This window comes from Ischnura elegans, chromosome 9 (assembly GCF_921293095.1).
Source record: "Ischnura elegans chromosome 9, ioIscEleg1.1, whole genome shotgun sequence".
Lineage (NCBI taxonomy): Eukaryota > Metazoa > Arthropoda > Insecta > Odonata > Coenagrionidae > Ischnura > Ischnura elegans.
Genome location: NC_060254.1, coordinates 51,545,985 through 51,563,368, shown reverse-complemented (window position 1 = coordinate 51,563,368; position 17,384 = coordinate 51,545,985). Strand labels below are relative to the sequence as shown.

The 17,384-nt window shown below is 39.3% G+C and overlaps 1 protein-coding gene across 2 annotated transcripts in view; it reads right to left on the bottom strand.

Annotated features, from left to right (window-relative positions):
• LOC124165664 (lachesin-like) overlaps positions 1–17,384 on the bottom strand; it is a 450,658-nt gene that overhangs the window by 58,436 nt on the left and 374,838 nt on the right. For both annotated transcript variants that reach the window (XM_046543144.1, XM_046543145.1), the window contains exons 6-7: positions 13,960–14,244; positions 760–822 (exon numbers count right to left, since the gene is read on the bottom strand). In XM_046543144.1, the coding sequence (XP_046399100.1) occupies positions 760–822; positions 13,960–14,244 (348 nt within the window). The remainder of the gene's footprint in view (positions 1–759; positions 823–13,959; positions 14,245–17,384) is intronic.

Sequence of the window (17,384 nt, the reverse complement as noted above, 5' to 3'; positions counted from 1 at the left end):
TGAAGTGGAAAACTAAATTAATAAATTCATACGGTGCCGTATAAGCCTCAGGTCGTAAATTATGCGCAATATTAACTGGAGATAAATTTTAAATCGGATCGGAAAATAACTAAGCAAATAGGGGCAAATAATTATGCTTCTAGGATATTTCAATAACGCATTAATTATCTACTGATAGTGATCTTTTTGAGTGTACTTCATTGGAGGTAACAACGTTATATCTATTTCATTTTATAACTTCTGAAACAGCCCTGGTAACTTCTTTAAAAGGTAATGTACGTTAGCGAGGCAATGATTCAAAATAGCAGCTGTGTTAATGAACTGCATCGCCGGTATAATAATTTTCTTCATGTACAACAAATCAGTAGTTACTCAGCATATCTCAGCAAAACTAGCGAAAACCTTCAAACCTACCAATTTTTCTTCCTACAAAATAATATCATTCAGTGGTAGTCAAATTTGTGCATCTAAAAACAATTTTTCATGCGCTACTACATGCTACAAATTCAAAAGAATTCTAAAATGTTCAAAGATGTATTATTACGAGATTAAAATCGTCGAATTAAGTCAGCGGGAACAGTGATACTAATTATATATTTTCTTCCTAGGTCTCTGATCTTTAACCAAATGCTACATACTTCGTCATCAAATGTAGTTGAGTGACTGTCTCAAGTTTTTTTTTCTGAATGTCGGGGAGTTTAGTGTTTTTATCTGTGTGTCTACGGTCTATCTAGGCAAATGCATGAGTAACGGACTCACCTTCTTTGCTGGCTCCACTGCGCACCTCAGTGGCTTTAGGGGGAAGTGATGGCATCGGAATCTCTGGAAAGGTGAAAGAGAAAACGAATAGTGAGGAAGAGTAGAAGCAGAGATACACTGGGGAAGAGACAAAAACGTGTAATGAGAGGAAAAGGTGAAAAAGAGTCCAACTAGAGAGGGATTCAGAGGACTTGCTTACGTAAGGTCGCTGGATGTAAGTGACAGAAGGTGATAAATAGAACTGTCAGCGGTAGGCACATACTTTCAGTTCCTGAATAGGACTATGCATTAGTATCAAAATATTTGACTGATTTTGAATTAGTAATTATAGCATAGGGTCATTTCAATGACTTCATTACTACTACTGTTTAAATTTCGGAGAAAATGTATCGCTTCATGTACGGCCAGAGCTATAATTTATGCGATAATTCTAAGGGCAGGAATTTGGAGCACTTGAATGCGAAGAAATGATATCCACAAGCATACTCGGCAGTATTTGAAATGAAAATATATGATTATGAAGAGGGATATTCATGTTTGATAAAAATGTTTATGTACCTACAGTAGATGTTAATTATATATTTATCGGACGAAATGATTACCTAAAATCATTAAGTAAGAGAAAAAAATTGCTGTGATAATTAGCTTTAATTTACAACGTTTTTGTGAGAAACTTAGGAAAATACGCTCAGTTGTTTCATTTTAGTTTATATATCCATCGGTTTTCAGTTTTTTTCATAGATTTCCTTTGAAAGATACAAGATTCCAGTTCCAAAGGTTCCTTTTCCAATAATTGCCGCTCAAAATATGAAACTTACCTTAAAGCTACAAGATATTGCATATGCTGTTATATCACAAGAACAGCTCCATCAAAATACCAAAAAAATTACTTACAGAGTTCTTAAAGTGAGCCAAGTAATAAGCCTTGTATACATTATACATGGAAATAGAAAAATCAACTTTCTATTCTATCATGCATCACTTGATGCACCATCGTAATGAAGTTGTAATAAGACAAAGAGCGTTATATAACTCAAACGAAGGCGACATTCATGGCTACAAGTCCAATGCTCTGCTCCAAGGACATTTGATTATAGATACGGAAAATTATGTGAAAAAATTCGTATACGCGAAGACACTCTTCGGGTGACAGACTTGGAGATTCGGAACCACTGCCAAGAAAAGACTTGAAGCCTGCGACACCTGGTGCTGGCGGCGAACGCTGAAGATGAAATCGACGGAAAGGTTGACAAACAAGATGTACCAAATAATAAGAAAAGGAAAATAATAATGGAGCATCATATGCCAGAGAAGGACTCGGTGGTCAGATCATGTTATTAGAAGGAGCTGTCACGCAAAGAATACAAGGGAAGGATAAGTTGATGGAAATGCACCACGATGATGTCGTATAGACGGCTACTTCGGGCGGATAATGGAAGAATCAGTGAAGAAGAACATAATGCAAATGAAGGAAACGGTATGACGAATAGCTTTAGTACCAAAGTATTGCGGTCTCGGAATTTTAGCATTGAATATTTTTAAAATGAGTGCATGCAGTTCTTTTGATGCTTCTGCTTTCTGATCTATTTTTATCGTCTCAAAACCTATTCAACGAACCTGATGCATGAATCTGACATGAGGTCTGACATGGTATTTTATTTATATCATCATCATCATAAGACAACAATCCTAACATTGGTTTGACGCAGCTCTCCACCCCTCTCTTCTATCCGTTGGCCTTTTAATAGCGACGTAATTCCTCTCTTTTACATTTTTTACGACCTGCCCTATGTAACTATTCCGGAGCCGTCCTTTGCCCTTCTTACCTTTCACTTGTCCTTCTACGATGATTTTCATCAGGCCATCATGTCTCATGATGTGGCCAACTAAGCTGCCCAATCTTCTGCTTAAGGACTTCTCTTTTCTCCCACTCTTCTTAGAACTTCCGCGTTACTGACACATTCGATCCATTTTATCTTCACCATTCTTTGGTAGCACCACATTTCGAAAGATTCCACTCTTTTCTTTAATTCATCACCCAAGAAACAGCACTATTTAGCCTATGTATCGGTGGACTACAGCAAATAACAATGGTAGGTCAAAAACACTCGTCCCCTGGATAGGGGTAAACTATCCAGAAGGGGCTCAAGCCTGCGACCTTTAATTTCGCAGTCGAGGACTGTACCCTGCCGCCACAGTGGCCAGCCAACGACAGTAATTAAAAAAAACTTATCCAAATGCTTGCATTACAATGTTAATTTCAAAGTTGCAGATATCACAAGCGACAATGAAAGTCATCCAAGGAAGAACCATTGGTAATGGACAGGTGAAGAAGGACACAAGGAAGAAGAATACCACTAAACCGAAGAAACTTACTCCTGAAGGGAAAAATTGAATGCAGTAGGTACACGAATTCCAGGATTATTGAAATATGCATGAATATATGGCGGTAGGGGCCAGTTTATTTCCCTTTGCTCCCTCACACTAAGTAAACAAGGAGGAATACCAAGTGTCAAAGGCAGTTGTTTCCTTGGCAGTTGCTCCGATTGTCCAAGTTTCTGATCCGTAGAGGCCTCTGCTCACACGAATGTTTTCACATATTTCTTCCGTGTCTCAATTCTAATACCTCGTTAAATTACACCTATGAGTTTTTACCAGAAGGTTTTTACCTGTGATTTGAACCAATGACCTTTCGATCAGCAGCCATTTGCCTCATCTACTACGATATCACGCTCTCCAACCCTGGTTTGGTATGCTTTCACAAACAGAAGTCCCAATTTTAATATATATCATAACGGCTATTTCTCCAAATTTATTATTTACCTATTAATTACAAATAAAACCCTCTTCAATGACCCAGATAACTAGGATTTCATATTTATAATCCAACCACATTTACGGCCTTATTTGAAGAACGCCTAGAGGGATAGTTGTCAGATGCGCGATTAGCAATATCAAACGCCCAACGATTCCCCTTCAAAGAGAAATAACACTTAGAACCAGCTTTTCCAAGACAAAAAGAGAGAATTAATTTTTCACGAGAGGCGTGAGTTCGTGGCGGCAATTGAGGGGTCCAGGGGCGGCGGAGGACAAGGGTCAAAAGCCACAGGGGCACTGGACGCTAAGGACAGAAAAGAAAAAAATAACGTAGGCTCGATAAAGTTCGCTAAGGGGTTCCCTCACGACCGCTGGAATGTCCCAGCATATAATTGCTGCGGTTTTAGCGGCGAGGATGGGTAGAAAAATAAGCTCGAAGGAGAAAAATTAATGCATGTGGCAGGATGGCGTAAACGCTTTGGGGAAAATATATTGGAAAAAATATAATGAACCATGGTGCTCGTCAAGGGGACTGCATAGAGGAGGCGCAGTTTCATCCCATGGAAGGCTGATTTCTATTGCCACTTCGGTCGCATTCCAATCGGTTTTCAAAACTGTCCGCGACGCAGTGATAAGTGCCATGAGATCCACTATATTTCAAATATTTAGCAGTATAATGTTTATAACTGCTAGGAAAGCATGGAATTTTTATGAATTTGATCGATCACATTGTCTTGTATATAAATTTCGGTTGTAACCGCTGATTATTTGATTTCCACATAAAACTCGGATCAATTTTTAGTTGGAAATAAAAATACTTTGTTATGTTCCACACTTCATTTCAAATGGTATGAATCCGGATTCTGCATGTGACGTTATCATCAGGTAGGATGATGATGGAATTATATGCAGAAAACCGGATCGTACCATTTGAAATAAATAAGTGTGGAATATAACAAAGTATTTCTATTTTTAACACGAAACAGTTCCACAAAGTAACGCCGAAGACCGTGTCTTACATCGAATCAATTTGTCCGTCAGCGACGCAAGTGGCGAATTTCTTAAACACATTTAAATCCACTGTAGATGACAACACATTTCGGAGGCCAGCTTGAGTATCCATTTTTGTAATATTCGTGGTGGTCGTTCTAATTGATAGGGAATGCAGGAAAACTTGAGGGGGGATTTTTTTAAAAATGATGAGAAGCAATATGACGAGGTCCATTTCAACACTGCATACGTTTTGACCAGTGTAGATATGAATGTTTTATTAGGAAATAGGAAAATATAATTTTTCTCGCTGTGTGCTTTGATAAAAGATGAAAATTACCTTCTTTCAATGGTTAAGTGGAGTCAAGAAAAAATGGATTGAAAGAGAAAGACAATATCCCTCCAAACGGAGAGACTTGCGCGATTTTCAGAATAGCTACGAATTTATCGATGCCATATGTACAAAGTGTTATCACTGGACCAGCGTGATACATTTGAGTAGCTGAGCTCGGTGAAATTTCCTTAGTCCACCGGGAAGCTCACTGCGATCCGCTGCAAAATTCCGTCGCCTTAGTTTGAATTCCAATGTATTGAAGACAAATCATTCGATTTTAAAGAAAATTTTATAAAATTAAAGCTTGTCTGTTTACACATTTACTAATTTTAGCAAACCTCCTTAATTAAAATAATAACTTCACTGATCGCTCATAAACATTGATTCAGCTCATACTTCTGGGTATCGAACGGCTGCATCTAATTAACGGTATTGTGCCAGCAAATGGGATTGATAGTAATAAATGCCTCTCTCCTTGTTGTGCTTAAGACACTAGGTTATAAAAAAAATTAGTTCAAAACGTTCTTTAGCTCAAAAACAAGATAAAAAAACTGTCGATTTCGTCATTAAACCTCTCTCATATCTGCGCAATAAAGAACCTAATGTGATACCGAAGAATTCCGCGGTGTGCGTTATAGTTCTAAATTTCCGGTTACTACCATGTCGGTTGCTGTAGCGATGATAATCGTTAAGCTGACAGTACTGCCAGCGTCTTCAGTCAGGTCGAAGATGTCGGTTGACAACTTTCACCCTCGTTATATTGGCCCCCTTGCCACAAATTCTTGATGCTGTTCTCCCATTGATCCGCTGGAGTAATCTCCTCCTATGGGCACCTAGATAGTTTCTATCATTGCGATTGTAATCGAAAACATCCAATTCCTAATATTTTCAAATGAATGAAATCATATCAATCACAGGCCAACAATGAAAAAACTTTTTTACTGAAAATACCTTATTCTTATGTTTTTAAAGTTACTGAATCCAAATATGATGGTTTTAAAGTTGCATAACCCACCATTTCTTCACATTTTACAGTTAAATTTATGAAATCAAGCAATAATTTTGGAATCTAGCTTCTTTTTTATAGTTATAATAAAATTGAAAAAGTAGGTCTAATGAACGAAGATAATGGGTATTACTGTTGGTACTTCACCGAAAAGTTCAGCAAGCGATTCATTGCAGAAAAAGCTACTTAAGAAGCTTCAAGGAAAAAAGGGAAAGAAAATGTAGACCAATTCTAGTTGACAGGGGAACCCTGTATTATCACGCTGTAGTAAATACAAACACTTTTATCACGATGTAGTGAACAGTAAATACAAACAATTCTATGATGCAACACAGTGTTTCATTGATTTCCCTGTTTACCGTATAGGGGTATTAGACTAAATTAATACATATCCCTTGGAAACTATGGGTGATACAAAAAAATAAAGGCCAGGTTTGGATTCGGCACATCAAAATCTATAAAGATCAGCTATTTAAATAAAAAAAGTTTTCAAAAAAAATTTTTTTGTTCGCCTGTGTAATTTAAGTAGATGTTCATACGGCATAGTTCCCTCCGCGTTGCGGCGCGGCGTCTACTTCGGCTGAGACGTGGGCGCTGCTGCCCACTATTTTTACAGCCGGCGCAAAGGTCTAGGGTAGGAAGCTCAGTCTCCCTTGCCCCGGTATGGGGAGGTGGAGCTGATAATTACGGCTACGTGCGTGAGTGTGGCAGAATGGGGGAAAGAGTGGATGAGGGAGCCGCAATAATGGAGTACAGACGAACCCCAAAGAGGGTATCCGGGACCCCATCTGCCCTTAACTGGATTCGCACATGACGTCTTCGGAGTCCACATCAGAGAGGGAGCCGCAGCCACACGGAAGCATCTACGGAGATGGTGGTGCCCTCCGTGTTAGGTAATAGAATTAAGAGGAACCACAACTCCCATTCGACCGTCCGTATTTCCTCCTTTTCCTTGGTTCAATTACTATCATAAAATTAAATATAGCTCCCTTTACAACATATACTTGCATGTAATTTAATAAAGCTACTTTACAACATGTGCTTTACAACATTTAAAAATACAAAAAAGCTACCTACGAAAAAATACCGCGATAAACTTACCAAATTTTAAATTATGTACGAGGGGGCACCCAAAAATAACCGGGCGGAAATCGCTGCGCACGGAACTCTTATATTTTGGGCTTCTCCCGCTGGATAGGAGTTACTTCATCATTTACGAGTCAGTAAGCGAAACGGCGTGGCTTTAGATGGTTCTAGCCTGCCCCTGTGACAGTTTACATTCGAAGAGTTTTTTTGATCTCTTCTAGTTTTTAAATGGCTGATATTCTAGAAGAGGGGCGGCGTTGAAAATTTGTTCTCTGCTCGGTAAAATTTAGTCGGACACGGTTAATCTTTTTTCCACAACTTATAAAGAACACGCCGTGAAAAGAACTGAAGTGCACGAGAGGCATTCGGAATTCAAATGCGGCAACATGTCGATCGAAGGCATTCAACGCCCGGGCCGGACTTCCAGGTTCAGAACTGGTGAAAATGTGGAAAAAAATCTTGCCCTTGTGCACAAGGATAGGTGTTGTACTATTTACGAACTCGCTGAACAATCTAGTCTTTCTTTGAGTTCATTGCAGCGAATTTTAGCTGACGTTTAGCAAATGAGACGAATCACGGCGAAATTCATCCCCCATTTGCTGACTCCTGATCAAAATGCGGCACGTGTTGCTGCTTGCCGCGACTTTAGTCTTTGGGAAAAGTTATTTGACATTGCTTTCTCACCCACCCCATTCCCTGGACCTCGCACCTAGTCTTTTCTTTTTGGTCCCCCGGGTGAAAATGGTGATGAAAGGGAAATGTTTTCGTCACATTACGGAGGTGAAAATGGAATCGAAGGCGGTCCTGCAAGGCATCGGAAATAACGAGTATCAAAGGTGTTTCGCGCAGTGGAAAAAACGTTTTTACCAATTAATCGGTTTAAATGGAGAGTACTTCGAAGGTGACTAGCGTTTATAGCACAAAAATTAAAATTTGAGTTTTTTTTAAGTTTGTTTCCGGTTATAATTGGGTCCCCCCCTCGTATATTGATGGTGCTATTAAAAATAATTAGGTGATAGTGAAAGTTTAAACGAGTAAGAAGTCCAGAATAAATTTGAGAGTTATGCGTATACTTAGCGGTAACGGAAGAAGCAATGAGAAGTAGGCAGCAATCACGTGGACTCGGGAAATACACGAGTAAGGCAAGCACATCGTCTCTATCCACCCACAAATTCGTAATAGCTACTGAATAGTAGTTACTATTTTCCCTGCGGACTATTGGCAGAAATTAATCTCGAGTAACTAGTCGGGTAAATAGATTTCGACCTTAGCGAATGACGTCAAGGGCAGATAACAAATTGGGTATTATAATTCTTATCTTCTTTCTTGATACCTCGTGATGAGTACTACTGGGAAATGATATGCGTTACAGTAGGAAGTACTTAAAATCAAGTAGACATGAATAGAGGTTATTTTGGAATGCATTGATCCTAGTAAGGACTATTTGAATGGAATTGCAAGGATTTACCAACAGCTTGTATCACAGGGGCACCAACTTACAAGAGCTATTACATAAAGGTGACAAAGGGTATACTTTAGTTCTGAATTGCAAGCAATAGGAGAATAATTTAGTGGATGGTAGCTAAATTACTCTTTTGAAATATATGCAATACGCATTCAATCTCCAAATACCGATTAATTTTACGAATATAATTCTGCAGTGCAATATGACACGATGTAAAAACTACGCGTCATTTAAGACGATTTTTTCCATTATTTATGACCACGTTCTGCGCGCTTTTTTTACTGTTGCCAATTAAAAATATTTAATGTACCACTCCCAAAGTATTCACGAGCAAAATCAATTTCGGCGTTTCATAATTGGTTTTTAGCTAAAATGTAAATTCGTGTTGACGCGGGTGGTCAAGTTTAATCCGTAAAAAGGCGGCATTTGTTTTTAGATCTTTGCTAGTAGGTTTGAGTAAAAAAATTGAGACCAAAATATTAAATCATTTAGTGATTATTTTGCGAGAAAAATTATTTGAGCAGCTTTACCAAGCTCCTTTTCCCAGCTATTTTGTTAATGTTTTTCAAGATAAGCTTAAATCACGGTCAGTGAGACTGGCATATGTATGACTTTTTATTCTATGTGAAATACTAAGGAGTTATTATACAACGATGCTTTTAATTTTCGTCTGGCTGAGTTGCATGAGAATGTAATTAACCGCAACGTATTTATCATCACAGCCATTTCCCTCAGGCAGGTTCTAGCTTAAGAAGTCATTGTATTCTGTACGTGCCATAATATTTTCTCAGATACGTGAATAATGGCTAATGAATGATTTAATCACATAAAATAAGTTTGTGTCAATATAATTCAGATAAATTACCTTTCGAATTGAACACAAAAAATGTTTAAGGACAACAAGCTATTATATGAAAAACCTGAATGAGGTTTCGATGAACGAGTTTTCCATAGCTATCAGGGAAGAAGAAGTTGCCGTGATGACGACGGATGACTCATTCAACGAAACGTCATTCGTGATGGAAACATGACTAGATAGAAATCCCCAGTAACATTCCGCGACACGATATGCCAGGAAAGCCTGCGATCGTTCTTCACTTAATGTGGTCGTTATAACTCGGGAAATTGGACAAATTTCCAAACTATATGTAATCTTTCAAATTATCGTCACATTTGGCCAACAATTTATCTTCACAAATGAAAGAATGGTATCGACATGAACACTACTTAGGGGTTTCTTTGGCTTAACGTTTATTTTACACAGAGATGGGTATTTTAATTTCTGAGATCGGACAACCGGTATGAATATTTCGGTAAAATAGTCATGAATTGCCGTGAGAAAACATTCCCTTGGCCCGAGAATCAAACCACTGACCTTTGGCTTTCCGGGCCACTGCGCAGAGCACTACGCTACCCAGGTTCTTTAATTACCGTGGAAATTAAACCGATGGTCATGGTAATAGATGCTAGGCTCTCGCGGTCCATCAAGGATGGCAACGCTAAGGATAACCTCACGGTTCAGGGGAATTTTTTCTCATGGCAATTCATGAATATTTCACCGACGTTCACGCGGCAAGATTTGAAATATTACACATACCGCTTTGCGTAGCTTAAGCGCAGGTTTGAGGCTCTCAACCGGGTGTGGCTTCTTGTAGGACCTTTCTCCAAACTCCTTCTCCTTTTTACAAACTATAGTTAGAGCGATGAGACGGTAGGTACTTCTTATTATAATATGAATACTTTTAGATGCGTTCAGAATTTTTCCCACCATCTCCCGATAGACTGAATAACATTTTCCACAGAATTCACAAGAGCGAGATCTATCACGGACAACCGAGCACAGAATCTTATCAGTCTCATCAGATGTGAGTGCGCACGCCGCCATATTTCCCCATCGCAATACCACTTGGCTCCTTCCACTTTTCTCTGCCCACTTGAGCACCTATATTGCGCCGTGGTGGTCGATCGTAGATGTAGCCGCCGAACCAATAAAAAAACATCAGGCGGTCACCCGCAAAAGAAGTGGGCCGGCGTCTCCTCCATCGGACGCGCACCCTCTCAAGTGCAGAAATGCACCCTCATACCCTTCCCCACGGCGCCCAATGGGTGCAGAAGTACCCGCACCCGGATGGAGGCGGAATCGGCAAGATTTCAAAGCAAAGGCTTACACTTGACCACCCATACTCCATTATTTTTTATCGAAGATGCAAGGATAAAAAACAGGAGATGAAATTTATATAGCATTGAGGGAAAAAAAACGAAACTACTCCTTACTGGGCCCATTCCTAGAAGCATTTAATAAAAGACACAGCCGTGGGTTGCGTCACAGAGGAGATCGAGAAGGGAAGAAAAACAAAATATTTCCAGAATGGTGGGTTGAAGAGAAAAATATGAGCCAAATAGGGCAGGCAGCCAAGATTGAATCGCAATAAAATCGCAATGGGGATGGAGGAAAAAAAAAGGTTATTGGTGGGAGGATGCAAGCGGAGAAGTGGCGCTCAAAGTTTCACTCGAGTGGCCCTTGGCACTCACATGCTGTGCGGGTGGAGTATGCAGCCGTCCCCTTCACATCCCAAAGCGGATAAAAAGCACGGGCGGTTTTATTTCGTTTCTTGAAAAAAAAGAAACCGTGGGCCGCGTGTCCGGCCGAATATTACAGTTTGGAGTGCGGAGTTTTGAGCACAATGCGAGAGGAAAGGGTAGATTGGCAGGGATGGAATTTGAGATTTCAGTCCACACTGCCTTGATATCCAGTTCTGTATTCTCTTCAATCTTTTCCCTTCTCTCTGCATCCTGTCTTGGTCCTGCCCCTTGAAACCTATTTTCGAGAAAGCTGTGGGGTCGTTGGCACCATCATTGAACTGTTCGTGAATATGATGCGATTAGGACAGAGGCTTAGATGAATGGAGGGTTGCATTGGGTTGCACTAAGTGTATGAACGGATATACAGACATCACTCAGAAATATATGCTACATATGTATGGCCTAATGTGCCTTCATAAAGTCTATGTGCCAGATTATCAGAGTTAGTTTTATAGCTTACGCCCAAATGATACATTTCAGTCATAGTTATCATGATTTTCCTAGAAACCTCTTGCATGAATCCCACTAAGATTGAGGAATGGTATACTTTCTCAAAAACGCCCGCTCAACGACAGGTTATAATTAATCAAATAATTCTATTTTTACGATTTTAAGAAAGCGCTTGGTGAAAGTTCAGATAAAAGTGCGATTAAGGTGGCCGAAGGAAAAAAAGAGATGAAAATTCGTAAAATCTTTCGTAATTTTAAGGAAAATGAAATTATTGTTGGAATAAGGTATTGTAGTTAGAGTGAAATATTTAGTCCTACATAGAAAAGTTAAGTACAAGGGTAGGCATTGAAAGCCTGCTATTTTTAGCTAGCTTGGAAATTCACATGTGTATCAGATTTACGCATAGGAAGGTAGGTAACACTGTACTCTTTCCACACCTCGGCTAATCGGCAAGGTGAAATACGACATATATTGACCATGTACTCCTAATTTTTCAGAACCAATAACAATCCCTGAAACCAAGTACATATCACTATCACCGAGAACACGTTTTTTTACTAAAACTACTAACCTTAAATGATGGAAATAACAAATAATAGCCCGAAATATGATACAATATCAAAATATGATAATATTACGCTCGTAAAATCGCCTGTCACATTTCATTCTTGATGGGTAAAAGAAAAAAATTGAAAGTCGTTTTAAAAAGGTTGATTTGGCCGAGAGATTGAAAAATTCTAATAATATTGAAAAACATGAAGTAAAGGACTTAGTTATAAGCATAATTACCGTAGTGGGGGAATAATATGAATAGTTGAGGGAGTCACATTTACGAGGATGAAAACAGAAAAATTATTATAAATGACACCCATTTATGATGATTGAATTTTTTTATTTCTCTTTAGTGGCTTAAAAGCCCGAGGCACGACTTGCACTCTTGCCCACTTATCATTCCGGTTGGAAGTTTTCTCTCGTATTAAACTTAAAACATTCTAAATCGTTACTTCAAATGATAATGTCATGATGAGCAATTAGCTAGCAGCAATATACAGGTTATTGGTTCTAAAGGAATGCATACGAAAAGTAATCTAAAAACTAGAAAAAGATTCATCGTAGTGTCGTAGAATCACCCATAAACATATAGGATAATAGGATATTTTGCTTTAACAACACCAGGAAAAAAATCATCCCGGTACATTTGAAATAGAAAATTTGGACCTGCATCGTAGCTTAAACTAGCATAAAAATATCAACAATAAATATTTACCAGTAATAACACTAAAATGGTACTCATGAGGTTAATTCATTAGTAAAATTCATAATATTTGCATATATACTTTAACACTAAACGTATACATCGACTAAGCAAAAAATATGAAATAAGTACTTACTAGTACGTTCATACCGGATATTCTTGAAAAGTATCAAATTTAGAATTACATTCAATCATTAAAGAAAGTATTATTTTTACAGATATATTTCAGTTGAGATGAGAATTATGAAGATTGTTTACTGAAGCAAGGTAAATTTACTATGAAGAAAGAGTCTGATTAGTTTATAATAATTATATCGCACTTTTCTCTTAACCTCTACAAAAAACAACATGATTAAATAGATATTTGACAAAAAATATGATTTATCGTTAAAGAAATCACGCTTGTGATTCTGAAATTATGTTTTTTTTATTCTCTGGAGTTTTCTATTAATATTGAACAATGAAAACAGCTGTCCTAAGAACACATGTCACGCCATCAAAAGGAAACTTTATTTTTATAATTTTGCATGTCACACAGGTTTAAAAAGGTAATAAAGATGTCACTAAATAATTTGACCGTAGCCATCTTGAGTAAGTGAAAATGAAATACAATGATAAAATGAACTTCTTTGCATATTTACAGAAACTGGAGAACGGTATTCTACTGTCTGGCATGGTCAACAGCGTACAGAAGGTAATAATATTTATTTATCATTTCCATTGATTAAATTCACTTTTTATCCAGATTTCTCTGAGGAATAGGAGGCAAGCGCAATTTTAAAAATGCAGACTAAAGTCATAAGGAGTCATAAAAATCCATCCTTACTGGATTCGTTTGGAGCAAGATAAGTAGCAATCCGATTATCTCAACAAATCAACACAAAAGTCTTATAACGGTTATTCAAAAATGGTCGCACTAAATACTAATGCACCAGTGGCAATGGAAAATGAATATCCATTTGTTGTTCCGTTCCGTATTTAAATATTGCAGGCTCAATCCTTAGGTATGAATGCATTTTTAAACGCCGATAGCAGATGGCATTTTAAACAATTGTAAGTTGGTTAAGAGAAATTCACGAGTCAACAGAACATTTAAAATCGCCCTCATAAGTTATAAGTCTGCCTTAGTAGCATTCTTAAAATCATATTTGCTATAAGTAACATATTATTGGCACAATAAATAGGAAATAATCAACCCTTTTGTTCCGTCTTACCGTATAGCCTGATCGAGCCCTCTGTCTCGCCCAGAGAGTTTTTCGAGATGCATCTGTAGTTGCCGAAGTCCCGGTCCCTCAGTCCCCGGATGGTGAGCTTCATGTGCGCCCGGTAGCTGTTTTCCGTGGTGTCCGTCGCGTACTTCTTGGTCGAGAGCAGCATCACGCTGTCATAGACCCAGTAGCTGATGGCTCGCGGGTACGCCTCCGTGTGACACTCGATCGTGACGTCAGTTCCGGCCGGGGCGCCCACCAGCTGATTCGGAACCCAGATCATGGGAGAGACTGCAAAAGAAGTGAGGGGAGAAATTTATATGCGAGCGCGAAAGAGTGACAACGCCATTTCAGACCAGAAGAGGCTATTTTCCACCATTTTTGCATATCCGTAGAAATAAATTTATCGGCCGAGAGGCTTGATCTCTGAACAAATATCGTATGCATCCTGTTTCAACCGACTGCTGTTTATGATGACACCCGGAGCAGCCATAGCCAAAGCCATTTGTCACTCAGCTGTCATTCTGAAAATGCCTTTGCCTTCTCCCTCTCTCTAACCAAAAATTTCCCACAATAGGAAGAAGTGAAAGCCTCGTACGACTCTTTGTAATACTCTTTGGCTATTTTAAACCCTACAGACTTAAAAAATGGAATATACAGTAGTATGAATATACTAGTACACTGAAATATACCCATAAATTGCTTGAAATGAAAATACAGCCTATAATATCATCAGTAAAACATTTCATCAATTTCTTATATTTCTCTTCTTATGGACAAAACACCAAATAAATTTTGAAATAAAATAAATTCCCCAAGGCCGTGTTAATTGCTAGGAAAAAAAGGGGGTACGCCTAGGGTGGTTCTTGGGAAGTTAAAGGATGACAGTGGGTGGTTACAGTGGCGCAGCGAGAGGGGGTTTGAGGTATAAACCCCCCCCCCCCCAGAGCTTAGAGAAATTTTTAAGTTTAATCCATTTTACTTAATTGGATCAGTATTACTTATAGAATAGTGTTAGGATTTATCGAATATCCCTCATAAAGCCGTAAAACTCGCCATTTTAACCATTATTCTCAAAATTGTCCCCCCGCAAATCCTGCTTACCCTGGCGGGTATGCAATACCCCCACACTTCTAAGTATTAGTTGCGCCTAAAACTACCCTTAACTCTTAGATGCGCCCCTGGGTAGATACACAACAATTGTAAACAGTAACAAAATAAAACAAGCAATCGCCCATGCTCACTCACTATCCTAGCAGATTTGCCAAGGGAGAAGAAATTCCGCGTAGTTTTCAATCACACACACACTCCGGTTTGCGAAGCTGCCACATACGCCAGTGACCCAATCACACCAATGTAACAGAGAACCCCGCCAATGGAGTGGGATTAAGTGACCACCATGCCATTAAACACGAACTACGGCGGCTCCACTTACCTGAACGGATGCCTTAAGGTCAATGTAGAGCAGGTGTAGAAAGGCTTACATATGTGCCAAATGAGTTCTTATGTGTAAATGCATAAAAGGCGAAGGCGCGAGAAACGTCGAAATACTCGAAGGGTGGCCAACTGAGACTACTTCTTTGCGGCGCACGGCTGCCCAAGATGGTCGTCACGGTTTGCGCTTCATTCCAAAGCACAGCGTTCAAACCACGGTCCATTTCCCTTAGAGTGTGCGAATAGTTTTAAGTGAGTGAAAAGGGGGATATACGGGCGAATGCAGAGAGCAAGGAGCTGATAGCGGCCACAGAGTGTTACTTGAATGATTCCCACTTCTCAGAAGAAGTGAGACGAGGATAGCCAGCTCCTCGCAATCACGAATCTTACATTAGAGCAAGCGTGTTCAACCTGCGGCCCCTATAGGATAAATAAAATGTTGTATAGCGCCCCAAAAAATAAATTACACATCAACACACTCGTCGAAAATACACAATGTCAAAGCTGGATTGATTGACTGAAATTTTTAACCAATAAAGATTACTGACTTTGAAATTATACTCTTATATGATTATACTGATATGGTGATATGATGACGTGGAGAATTGTGGCCTTGCGGACGATGTGAAATCAATTTTTAGCCCTTGCATTAAAAAAGGATACTTAAAGACTTCTGCATTAGAAGCCCGCCGCTAGAATTGTTGTCGATCTGCGCGCATTAAATTCAGATATCAAAAACGCCACTCGCAGCGCTACCAGTCATCTATATCTACTTTTTATGAGAAAATATACGGCAGTAATATGTAACTGAGTCAATAAATCAAATGAATTACACATATAACGCATGCGAGACTATTACGGACTGAAAAATACCACTTCCACTACGATTAATGACGAAAATCACATGGAACGAGATACGGCTACATTGTGGCGCCGCCGAATAAAATGCGTGCGAAACGTAAAAAGATACAATGCTTAGCCGTTCTTGGGCCCCCTTTAATAATGTCCCTTGCTCGCATAATCAATTGCTCTCTTACATACCTAGACTCACGTCTTTCACACAACATTTACTTAATGAATACCGCTTTTCCCGGTCATCTTATGGCGTGCGTGGATTTTTGTTGTCTACCTTGGTCACGAAAGACATAAATTGAAGAAATGTAAATAAGAAGAATAATATAGAAGTTTAAGATTGACCAATTGAGGTGTATTGAATGGAAAGCCGAGTTAAACCAATATTAGGATTGATAACTGCTGATGGCGGTTATGACAGATTTTCCAACAAAGAATGACATACAGTCAGATACTTTAAGAAATTTTTACATAATTGCGTTTACCAGGAGAAAAGAGAGGAGATAACTACTTAAAGCAATCATTCAGGCGAAAAAGGGCCGCAAAGCCACCTCATTTGTTTTTCGGTACTACGAAGAAGATGCTCTGAGCCTAGAAAGTAAAAAGAATCACCACAAGTCTAGCAGAAGGAAATGTAGACATGCACAGGAAATATTAAGATGGAAATGGAAACATTGCAGATTCTATTTGGGACTCTAAAGGGCAAAGAGATGCGCAGTCCCTTCGCTGGAGAAGAAAGAAATAATATTTCTCCTATCTTCCTCGCCGAGGACTCAGTCCTGTGGACCGCAAATATTTCTTTTCCCCGCCGAAGATGGCGATACTTGTGGAGCTCCACGACCTCTCCAGAAACCCAGAATACCTTCCATTCCTCGCGTGGGTGGATACGTAAAAGGGCCGTATGCAACGCTACCCCCAGCGCACTATGTGGGTATTCGCCCTCCCCTGCCAACCCTCAGAGCATCTCCAGAGCCCGTGACAGCGAATAGGAGAGTTCGCTTTTATTGGGCCGCGGTCAGCATGACGGAGATCGGCTCAGAGGGGATGGGTGGGACTCTCCCAGCGAACGGGAGAGAGAATAGATTCTCCCCTCCGCATGGCACGGCAACCAACGCTGCTTCCCCCACCACCGCCCAACCCCTTTT